Below are 12,358 nucleotides of genomic sequence, written 5' to 3' on the forward strand. Positions count from 1 at the left end.
GCTCTAAGGCAGTGTACATGCAGATGCACAGATGTACAGAACATATATAAAACAGGTGGTTTACATAACAGCAAACTGTGCCATGCTCCAATTCAGTTTGAGGAGATGAAGACACTGCTGTGGTCTGACTGTTTGGGAGATTTTATCACTTCTGAGCACATTTGTAAGAAGCAGAAGACAGTTGACAAAAGCAAGACCTCCACACAACAATGCTTAAGGTTCAACAGACAGTTCAGACAAGTAGGAATTAGGGTGTGCAGCAGAAGAGAGGATCTATCATGTCATTACAGATCCCTCGAAGAAAATGAAAGAAAACTTCAGCTGACCTTGCGTCATAAAGACTCATCAATCCTCCAAGTGCAGTGAGAAGAGTGGAGTCTGAGGGTATTTCAACCTTTCCATCTTTAATTCCTCTAAACAATAATGATTTTTTTTTTTTACTGTACAAGAATTGTTGGTTCCCAGGTTGCTGGCAATCAGCCATGCAGTGCTTTTGGAAAATATCTGATCAGGAGAAGTTGCTATTATCTCATATTTCTATTGAGGTACAGATGTCCTTAGAGTCTAAATCATCTGCTAGTGAATTTTAATTGTATCTTAGAGTATGAGTTTTTAAATTTTTTTGTTTAAAAAGTAAGAAATTAAGAACCTGATTTCACAAGGTGTTTTTTTTTTCTTCCTTCATATATCAATAAACTACTTTATGTGTTTTCCTCTGGGAAAATGCCCTTTCCTTCATCCCTTTAATTTGATGGCCCTACATTGAAGCTATGCAATGAGATAAACACTCTCACTAGAATGTTCCAATAGTTTAGTAACATTAGATTTATTTTTAATTACTTTGTGGAGTGGTTCAATTAAAACTAAGCCATGCAGCATTTAATTTCAGTTGGGAAAAAGAAAAAAAAAACAATGAACCCAAAATCTCTGCTTCACTGGCATTTTCCCAGTTTAAATACATGATTTTTCTGCCTTGAAACAATTTGTTCAATCCTCTGCTGTTACAGTACATGTTAGAATAAAGGTTAAAGATGAAGTTTCCTCCTCTGAGGCCTCCATTGTTGAAGTGCACTCCATCATGCATTCATCTCAGTGACATTAAAGGAAGTTTGACTTACGTTTTGTTTTCCCACTATGTTATCAAATGGAAGTTCAGGGCTCCAGGATCCCTCTGTAAATGTAGCTCCACTGTTTCTCCTGTCAGAGGAGCTGACAGCCTCTTTCACAATATCTTCAGGTAAAGTCAACAGACTCTCCTCAGGCTGTTTAATTAAATAAGTCTCAATATTATGTTTCCTCAGGAATTCATTGCGCTCTTTGCCATGCCCTTCTTCAACTTTATAATCCCCATTCAGGCAGTCCAGAGTGGCTTTGGAGATGTGAATCCTCCTGCATAAGTGAAATAAGTAGTAGCAAATACTGATTGTGCTCTACTATACGTAGGTTAGAAGGAGGTTTTGAACTCTATATTGTTTAACATCATGGATAAATACAAGGTTTTGTATTGCAAACAATGAATATTAGTGCATTTAAAAACATGAGCTTTATTTGTCGTCAAATAATCTCAAAATATGTTTACATCAATAAAATGTCATTAATGCACAAAGTCCTGTCACAGGAAAAACATTTTGACATTCACACTTGATATCTTCACTCATAGTTAATAGTTTAATGGGAGGCCTTCCTAAGTAAAATGCTATTCTGAGTGAAAGAAAATTGTACTTCAGGGAAGCATGTTGAGAGAAAAATAAATGGTAGGCATTGGAGCAGTTTATGTGAAGGTCTTTAATTTCCTTCAGTTTCCTGAGGTAGCTTAAACATTTGAAATTATGGTCTGACTGCACCTGAAGTGAATTAGGGAAATGTGAGAACTATGCAAAGGCAAACAACATAATTATTTCTATTAAGACCAGGCAATGAGTTCAATAAGCTTTGGCCAAAGTAAAGCTGAATTTAAGACACTACATGCAAAAGAGCTCAAATTTTGCAATGGTATGATAGGAATTTGGATGTCTTCCAGCCAAACTATTTTTAAGGAATCTTCATGTTCCTGCATGTAGGAGAATTGCAGACACCTCTAGAGCCCATCAACATGGTCAGCTATACTATAATCTACAATGCAGCATCATGAATGAAGTGAGAGTTGTTCATTAGGCATTTATCTGGCCCAAAGAAAATAGTTGTAGTGACTTTGAACCAGCTGATTTATTAAACTTTGGGTGTATGTCACTTTCTGAAAGACAGACTTGCATACAGATCCTTAATACTCAGAGTGAGCTGAAATTCTTGATCCTTTCTTGATGACACACCCTACGTTGCTTTTCTCAGGCACCACAATTTGGCTTCCTCCTGTGAATGAAATGGTCCTAGCAAGTCCCTTGGGAACTTTCTTCTGTTACTCAAAGGATGCCAATACAGAATGAAACTGCATAATACTTTGATGCAATAAAAGACTATAAGGTCATATATGATGTGTATGCATTGCTAGAAAATAAAGTCCTGGTTGTATTTAAGCAGTGTGAAGTGCCCAGGAGTATCACAACTTGGCACAAACTGTTCATGTGGAGCATTCAATATCAACATCTAATTAAAAGATCAAAAATTTCTATCCCAGTCATTTTTAGGCTGTCTCAAATTCCCTAGTTCTTCCAGGTTTTGTAAAACTTTCTCTTTCTAAAGTCATGCTGTTATTAAAACTCATTATAAAACCAGTAAAAATGTTTCTCAAATATAAGCAACTTTTGGCCTGGACTGAAACAGCAAAGCATGTGACCTCTCAGAAAGATGATGAATTTCCTAGTCCTAAGAAATCCAAAAAGGTTAAATTGATTTAAGTAAAGTACTAACCTAAAACTAAAGAAAAAAAGAAAAAAGAAAGAGAAAGTGATACACTAGTTGCCAAGGTGACTGTGTCTCTCTTTAGATTCAACTAATATAATTTAGGAAATAAGGCCTTGAAATATGGATTTTATGATGGATATGATAACAGCTTTACCAGAGTATGGAGATAGTTATTAATGTGATGTGCTTAAATGGGCCAAATATTAATAAACAGTTGGCAGATTATAAGTATTTTCTGGCTTCACGTTTTGTACTGCTTAAAAAAACTTAAAATGCGGAGAGATATATTTTAATTTTCTACAAATACCTTTGGAAACCTGAGTATTGAAGTAAAAAAATATTGCCTGACCTACTCTTGAAAGCATATCAGGCCTGCAGTGTTAGATGACACCCGTCATTGGGACAATATTGAAAATTAATTATTACCTAGGATTTATGCAATTCACTACTGCAGAATAATAACCACATACACTAAGTAAAAACTATTAGAAAATAGAATCCTGGCAGAAGAACGTCACTGATTACCAGATCACAAGATTTCCTTCTCAGGTGCTGTGGACACATCTTTTACTCTCAGAAAACTGGAAATTACCATTTTTTTCTCAGTGCTCCTAAGTGCCTTCCCCACAGCAGCTGGTCTCTGCTGGTTCATGCTCCTTCTGTCAGGTGCAGTCTCTCCCTGCATCACCCGAGGTGGATGGGGCTCAGGGGGACATGCAAGCATTGAGGGGAAGAGCTGAGCCCCTTCTTTCCTGTTCTCAAGCTGGGTAAAAGGATGTTTCCCATCCTCAGCTCCTCTCTCCACTATGCCTCAGGAAAATGCTGCAGTTCATCTTTGCTCTTGTTTTACACCCTGAGAGCAGCACTGCTCATAACCCCAGGGCAGCTTTCCTGGTCAAGCTGCTCTAGGAAAGGGAATGACCTCAGTATTGCAATAAATAGGGGGATTTGGATGCTGGTGGCAGGGAGAAGTAAGGAGAGGCTGAAATGAATTTAACTGATCTATTAAATCTGCTCTGCACACTAGGAAACTCTGATGTAAATCACTATTCTGAGGGACTTGGTTCATTGCTGTCACATACAGGCTTTGTTCTGCTGGCACACTGGTATCCAGGAAATCACTCTGCTCTGACAGACTGAAAACCTGCCAGGCATTTTATCTGCAGCATTTTATCTGTGCATTTTCTGGGTTATTCATTATTAGCCAAACAGCTTGCACACATTAACAGCAATAGACTCTGCTTTTTGCAGGTGTGAATGGGGAGACTTAGATGATCAATTTGCTCATGTGAACAAAGCATCCTCTTAGTCATCTGGGCTATCATGTGCAATAAGTAGCAGACAATGAAATTTTTTTTCTGAAATTTTATACACGGGTGACATATGCAGAGTACAGAAGTTGTTCTCAAAGCATGCAGAATTTCATTTTCTGCTAATTCCAAGAATATATATTAGAATAAAGGTTTACTATGTAGAAATGTGGAAGGGGCCTGCATTTGCAATATATGAAGCAAATTTCCTTCCAATTTCCTGGGAACATGACAGCTCTGACAGATCCTGATGTGTATGGAGGGAGGACAGCACATGACTCAGTTTTGATGACTTAAAATCTCTGTCATTCAAGGTGACAGCACCATTTAGATTTTTTTTTCCCACATAAAGATGTCTGCTGCTATTGCTTCCAAACTCTATGGCTAAAATTGGAATTGTCTAGGTTATCTTTTCTACATCTTTCATCAATGGCAGGTGGGACTGAAAGTGAACAGAAGATTCCTGCAATCACAACTGTTCAAATCTAGGATTTGTAGCTTCCAAACTAGCAGGATATATATCAAGCAGAAATAACATTCAACTTTCAGGTGAATCAGCCACATCAGACACTCAGATACAGAAAGAAACTAGGCTTTTTTTAGTTGAAAACCATACATTTTCACATATAGACAGGTTAAGATAAATATCTCAAAACATCTACTAAAGCATTAAATTATTTTGACAAATTATATTAACAGAGATCCTGCTGTTCATAACAACTTGCTATTAGACTATTGACCCATGAACATGTAATTCTTCCCACAGTTTGTGCATTATAAAATAGAACAAATTATAGCTTTGTACCTCATAGTATTGTTTGAATGAAAAAAGTGAGAGAATGAAGCCTGGAAAATCTTATGAATGGTCAACATCTAACTGGGAAATCTGAGCTACCTCTGAGGACTATGAAGGCTGAAAACAAAAGATGGATCATTCTGAGAAAATCAGGGGTAACAAAGACAAATTAATAATTTTGTCTTGTCTTTTCAAATGGCTCTACAAGCAGACCATTTCTACCTTTTTTGGCTATATCCTCACTAATCCTTGCCAACTGCAAAATAGCAAAAAAAAAAAAAGTCATAGTTGATGAAATGATGTAAAACAGTTAATCTCTTGGCAAGGTTAACAGTGTAATGTGCTGGCAATGTTTTCTGTCTGTGGGAAATACACTTTGCCTTACCCAGGAATTCCACCTGACTCGAGTTTGTTTGCAATATCCACGTCCCATGACCAGACATCAAACTGCCACTTTCTCAGGCCCAGCACTCCACACAGAACTGATCCAGAATGAATCCCTATTCTCATGTCAATGTCATGCTTTGTTCTTGATCTGACATATCTGTTAAACAAAACACACAAAGAAAGAAAAAAGACCAGACTTATGAAAATATATGCCACAATTTTCCATATCATTTTGAAAAGGGTATGATGTAAAATATGATGTCAATTAGCTGCAAAGTGCAGTCTAGCCTGTAAAATGAAGAGAGAACTTTCTAAATAGCAAAGGTAGAAGTAGTGATAAAATTACTCTAAAAGCCAGGTTATCATTAAGCACTCAATTGCATGCATGGCTCAGTGGCACTCTTCTTATTTCAATCAGACAGACAGGGAAAAATAGAGAGAGAATAAGATGACTGAGTGAAAATATTTTGTTGGACTTATTGAATGCTTTAGCTTGGTACCTTATAAAAGGTTCAGGAACAGTACAGAACTGTTGGAACAGTATGGAACTGTCAGGAACAATGTGGACAGTTCAGGAACAGGAACTATTTTCATCAAACCTGTCTATTCTTTTATATTCTTGTGTATTTTTTACTTATTTTCAATTTTTAGAAAAATGTTATTTTATTGACTGGGATTTTCCAGAGTTACTTTTTGTCAAATGATTATTTTCATTAGATTTGGTCAGAAAACCATTTGCTCTGTCATGACAACCATGTGAGTTTAAAATCTGTGGGGTGGTGGTGACCATTTCACCTCTCAAAAATAAACAACATATGAGCATATTTGTTAAGAGACTGCTTTTCTAGTTCTGTTTGTGTGACAATAACTGTTTGCACCAGAAATAGTCTTAGAGCTAGTGTTCATTAATCTTTAAATTGTGTGTTCAGGATAGGAAAAGCACATTGCTACTGCTGGTCTACAAACCTGCTGTGTGTCTGTAAAGAGCCTCATCTCTACAGTCACTGAAGTCAATAGAAGCACAGCAAGATCACACTACAGAGCAGGGAAAGAATAAACAGCTCTATTTCACTGCTCTGAAGTTAACTACCCTTGCTTCAGATGCATCAGTAATGACCTTGACAGTTCCTCTGTAAAGGAGAAAAGGGTAAATTGCTTTCTGCATTCAATACTTGAGCTTTCATTGTTGCAATGGAGCACCAGCTCAGTTTGTAAGGGAAAAAAAACAACGAAGAGTTCTAAAATGAAAACTAGTTGCACAAAAATGTGAATAATTGAAAATAAGGGATTCATCATTTCCCTTCCCTTCAGATTAGGAAAAGTTGGAGAAAGGCAGGCATATGATAAGTCTCAGTGCAGTAGTTTGCCTACAAGACCTGTTCATCACATCAGGAAGCCAACACATTTCAGCTAAGAGAAAAAGGTTTAAAATACTAAATCATAAAATAATAAACAAAGAAACTTTGCGAAGGGATTGATCTGTGTCCTTATAATTAAAGCTTATAGTTTTCATTTACAAATTTCTTCATTTCATGCAAGAAAGAGAGCTTGAAATATCAAAATTATACAAAAAATTACCTGTCCCTGGAAGATGGGATATGCTTCCTCCACATTGAAGCACTTTTAAGTGTTGTGAGAGCAACTAATAGAAGTGAGACCACTGAGATTTTAATCTGTTTTGAATAATTTTTATATGCTACAGAAATATCTAAACTGATACTCGTAACTGTCAGAGGAATTATCACACAACCTCTCTCATGACTGTTTCCCCAGTCTGCCTTTTTCTTTTGTTCAGACTAAGATAATTATTTTTAATTTTACATTTGATTTCCTTATCTTGAAATAAAAGATAATTGTATTTAGAGGAATAATTGAGCAAAAAGCTTTTGATTGAAAAATGCTATCAATAAGAAGGGTTTAAGTTTAATAAAATGTTTTAATAGCCTATATTTATGTATTTTTCTATACATGTATAGACACATGTGCTATTTTACCAATTTAATTTCTATTTTACCAACTGTCATATCCTGCGATGAGCAGCTGAAGGCTCTAGATTTGTCTAGTTTAGAGAAGAAGAGGCTGAGGTGTGACCTCATTGCTCTCTGACAGCTTCCTGAGGAGGGGAAGGGGAGAGGGAGATACTGAGCTCTTCTCCCTGGGATCCAGTGACTGAAAGTATGGGAATAACTCAAAGCTCCGTCAGTGAATGTTCAGCTTGGACATTAGGGAACATTTCTTCACCATGACTGTGGCCAAACAGTGAAACAGGCTCTCTGCTGAGCTGATTGATGCCCCAAGCCCATGATCAAGATGGATTTGGACACTACCCTTAACATGCTTTAACTTTGGTGACCTTTGAATTGGCAGGCAGCTGGACTAGATGGCCACTGTAGGCCCCTTCCAACTAAAATATCTTATTATTCTATTCTATTCTATTCTATTCTATTCTATTCTATTCTATTCTATTCTATTCTATTCTATTCTATTCATTTAGGTTCTTGTATCTTATATGAGAACTCACACATGCAGATATCACTGGAGAGACCAGGTACAAACAATGGTGCAACTGAGCAATGTGCCCCTCTATTTCCAGAGTGGCCATTAAGTATTCCTGGATTTAACTTGTCCTTTGTCATAAAAATATGGGGATGGCCTGAGAAGGCTTTGGCATCCTCCATCAGCAGCACAGGACTTCAGAATTTGTCCTAAAACTCACACAGCTCCTCCTGCAGACACTAATCAAGGTCCTCTCCCCCTCGCCTTATCTGTCTCTCACAGTCTCCCTCCCACATAAAGCAGCTCTTTATGTGCTGCTCAGGTGATATTTGATCTCAGCTCTTCCCCAGCAGTCCGAGTGGATTTGGCCTCCTGCCTGCAGCCTCTGGCTGAGGACATTCTGTTTCTCTGTCTGCTGCAGTGCTGGGGCACATGCAGGGCTCTGTCTTTGCATCCTCCTCTTGGCATGCACAGCTCCTGGTTGGATAGGTGGGAAAATAACTGCAGGAGGGGACCTGATTGCATGAAGTAACAGGCATAGTCTGAAATACATTTTAACAGCCCTGTCTAGGACATCAATCAAAGCACAAGGGTGACCTAGTCTCATTCAATTTACTTTATTGTTTGCAACACAAGACTGAAAGGAGAACTGTTGATAACCTGTCATGGAAACAATAGTCTTCATATAAAAGTTTTTGTTGTAAGATATTAAATTGAACAAAGAATAAATGGTTTGCTTTATTTCAAAATTTATCTGCAAACACTAAAAATGTTTAAAAGTGAGGTGATTTTTTACTGTATAAGAAGTCATGGAGTTATTCTTTTTATTTAAAATTGGGAGTGATGTGGGCTGAAAAAGATTTCTGAATTATGTAAAGAAGGAGACTTAATCATGGTCAAATCTAACTCTCTAGCAGCCAGACTAGCACATACTTTAGGATGTTTTGTTTGCATACAGGTATAGGAAAAACAAAGCCTGAAATAACAAAGCCTGGATCACCTTCATCAATAGTGGTAGCTCTAACTTATTCAGAAAAAAATTATTGCATGTACTAGATAAAAAATGTAGAGAAAAAAATTAAGAAAGTCCATTTTGCAAAATCTCAGATATTCCACATCTACTTCTTCTCTCTATTAAATTTATTCAACTGTCAATGAAGTTTCTAATTAAAAAATGTATTTTCTTCAACTACTTTACAGGCTTTCTGTAGATACATTGACAAAGTGCATGCACAAAGATGCATTATTGATGATCTATACAGCAGCCCTCTTTGCCTCACAAGTGCTTTGATATCTTATCCAGGATGAGGTAACTGTGACTGGTGTTATTTTTGCCATTCATCTCATTTCAGTCTAGCCAGAGATAAAAAAATGCAATGATTTTAATTGGATCTTGGCATTTCCTCCTGGTCAGCATTCTTTGATGGGTATTTGATTTTTATGGTGTTAATTGAAACCTTTCTTATTTGCATGAAGAAGGTGAGCCAAAAGTCAGAAATTTGCTTTTCAGCCTTTTCTGTAGCTGTCAAAAATCTGACTGCCCTGGAATTCAGGCCCTGAAGATTGAGAGTGACACACAGGCTGCTTCTGTGCTGGCCAGTTCAATTGTGCAAGGTTATCACTATGCTTTGAGATTCTTAAAACAATCCAGAGTGCTTTTTCATTCTCAACAAGCCCTTTCACATCCTGTTCCAGACCATTTCTAGTAGGAATTTGAATTCAGCGGTCTTGTTTTGGAAGCAAAATGACATCAGAAGAGTGGAGTTGGCCAGTCTGTTTCACTTTTTCTCAGTGATGGTTAAAATTCTCTGGGGTTATTCAATTTACCCATCAAGACATGGTTATTATCATCCTCATGCAGGTGAAATATGAAAGTCCATGTATTCTGGTTGAAGTAAATAAGGGTTTTAGCTGACTCTGCTGAGAGCAGAAGGATGGACAGGTGATCTCCTGTGTCTCCTGCTAACTGAAATGTCCTTTCATCATAAGGTTCAGTTATATAGGGAACATTTGGTTGGACTCAACAGAATTACGGAATTTTCCTAAAGGAATTCAAATGCTTTTTGGTGTTGACATTACAGGATAGTAGGTGAAGTAAGGTAAGTGATCTTTTCAGTGTGACTCTGGGAACTGTGTCATGCCTGTGAAGGAATTATCCATTATTTTAGAAAAGCTTGGTAACAGGATACACTAAACTACTGAACTCTTTGAATGGTACAGTGCAGGCAATGTGACCTGTCGGATGTAACATTTCGTAGGTGAACTTTACACAAGTTGAATTTACAATTTAATGTAGATATTTTCCCAAGGAGCCAATTTAAAATAGCACCAGGATGAGTTTACCTTGGATTGAGAACTGTAATCTAGTGTAGGCAGAAACTATTACCTGGAGAATCTTCATGTTGTCACTAATATAACTGACTTGCTCTGAGTTCAGAGAGAAACTGTAGCTACATGGGCAGAGTTAATACTGCTGCATTCCTCTTATGTGAATCTGCTCTGAGAAGCAGGAAAATAATACAGTAAGAGGGACCACACACAATAGAAGTTTGCTTTTTGATTTGAAAAGTATGTTATAAAAATATATATAATCATATACATATATATGTATATATATAGACGCAGTCCTATACCATTTTTTCCAACGTGGCCTTGACTGTGTTTCATGGTGCACTCAAAGGAAAGAGGTCACAGAAGTGCATGAACTCATTCATCTCTACCCATTTTAGTTCATATCATCATCCAACAGCAAAAACAGGGAAGGAAAATCTATTCTGATGTTCTCTCCATTCAGAGTCAGTGGCTGAAATGGACATATGGAGGTGACAATATGATCAAGTCTCAGTGAGAAACCTATATTCAATCTTAGAACTGTCTGAAAAGTGCTGGTTGAACTTGTGAATATGTTACAATATCCCTTTCCACCACCACACAGAAATGACGTTAAGGCTTAGTTTTTGGGTTTGTGAATACATCCTGTCTTCTGTGAATCAGAGCTTATTGCATCATAGGAAGAGCCTTGTAGATCATAGGAGAAATAATCTATTATAATATGACCATATATTCTGTCATAATAGTTACTCTTTCAGATGGCTTTTAGTGGGAAATGACCCAACAAATGAAACGGCTCAGGACTCCTTGATTCACCAAACAAATATACCAGCACAAGGGTTTGTTTGAATTTCCAGTGTTATATATAATGTGCCATTTCCATCATTACAGTGTGAAAGTGAGTCCAGCTGAGTCTCACACAATCTCCCTTCCCCTCTACTCCCAGTCACAGAGGTTTTAGGAATAAGGACATTTGAGAAGGTGGTGCTATTCCTGACAGCCACTTGCTTGGGTGATAATTGTTAAAATGAATTATCATGAAATGATAACTGTTAAAATGAATTATCATCTCATGACTAAAAGTTCCACTGGAATCCTGTTTCCATCAACAGTCAGTACAGACAGGCATTGGTACCATAAAATTAAACAAAATGAGAGTTATTGCTGCACGTGAAAAGATGTGAAAACCAGCTGAACAAAAGAACTCCCTGTGAAAATCTTGTCCTTTTTATTTTAATTCGCATTTCCAGCTGCAGATAAACAGAATTTTACAGGTCTTTGGGTTTTGTGGCACAGATGGAATACGGCCTTTTTCACCTGCCTAAATGTGGTGGAGCAAAACTGCCTTACTTTGGAGTAAATATCAGATTCCATGCCATCTTCCTGTGGTTAAAAGTCACCCATCAATTGTTCTCAACAATTAAGGGAGCAAAGAACAAGAAGACAGATTGGAATAACAATAATAGTGCTTCTTTTATGGGATTTTTAACAAAGCATGGTGTTGCAAAAAAAAAAAAATTACAGGGAAAAATAAGGATCTTGAATTATTTTGTTGAGTTCTAACCAGTTCCTTTCATCTGCAAAAAGAGTAGTGGAGCTGCAAGATTCAAGCTTAAAATCAAATTGTAGACTGTCAATTAACAATATATTAACAATTTAGCTGTATGGATTCAAGCTGTATGAAAACACTCAAAAGTCCCTTGTGAGACAGTCTGTCCATGTAGATTTATTTTACATGTTGTGTAATGAATGGACCTGACATTCTTGTTCTATTCCCTTTGGCCATGGAGACATCAAGGACAATAGAAGGAGTATTCAGCCATGGTATCCTGAGATCGCAGGGGTTTTTTGGGTGCTGCCTCACCAGAAGGGTTGTACTGGTGAGTACAACATTGCCCATATCAATGGATAGAAATGTTTGTCTGTATAACTTCAATGTAGTTCTCCAATCTGAATGATGGTTTTGCATATCTTGGGTCATCTCCCTATTATTTTAGACTTAAAAATATTTATTTTATGCAATCTTTTGATGAAGATAAAAAATTTTCTAATCATCAAAATGTCATTTCTGTCATGTTTTAAATATGGTAAAATTCTGTGGGGACCAACGTGATAAAAAACTCACTTTTATATAGAGGGTATTTTTTTAAATCTTAACTGTGAGACATATATCTACTTCTTTAATTTTAATTAATAG

General features: G+C 36.9%; 1 protein-coding gene across 1 annotated transcript in view; it reads right to left on the reverse strand.

Annotated features, from left to right (window-relative positions):
* ADCY8 (adenylate cyclase 8) overlaps window positions 1-12,358 on the reverse strand; it is a 116,287-nt gene that overhangs the window by 40,548 nt on the left and 63,381 nt on the right. The window contains exons 6-7 of the mRNA XM_036405703.2: window positions 5,333-5,491; window positions 1,119-1,389 (exon numbers count right to left, since the gene is read on the reverse strand). Coding sequence (XP_036261596.1) covers window positions 1,119-1,389; window positions 5,333-5,491 — 430 coding nt within the window. The remainder of the gene's footprint in view (window positions 1-1,118; window positions 1,390-5,332; window positions 5,492-12,358) is intronic.

The sequence above is a fragment of the Molothrus ater genome, chromosome 1, assembly GCF_012460135.2.
Source record: "Molothrus ater isolate BHLD 08-10-18 breed brown headed cowbird chromosome 1, BPBGC_Mater_1.1, whole genome shotgun sequence".
Classification (NCBI taxonomy): Eukaryota; Metazoa; Chordata; class Aves; order Passeriformes; family Icteridae; genus Molothrus; species Molothrus ater.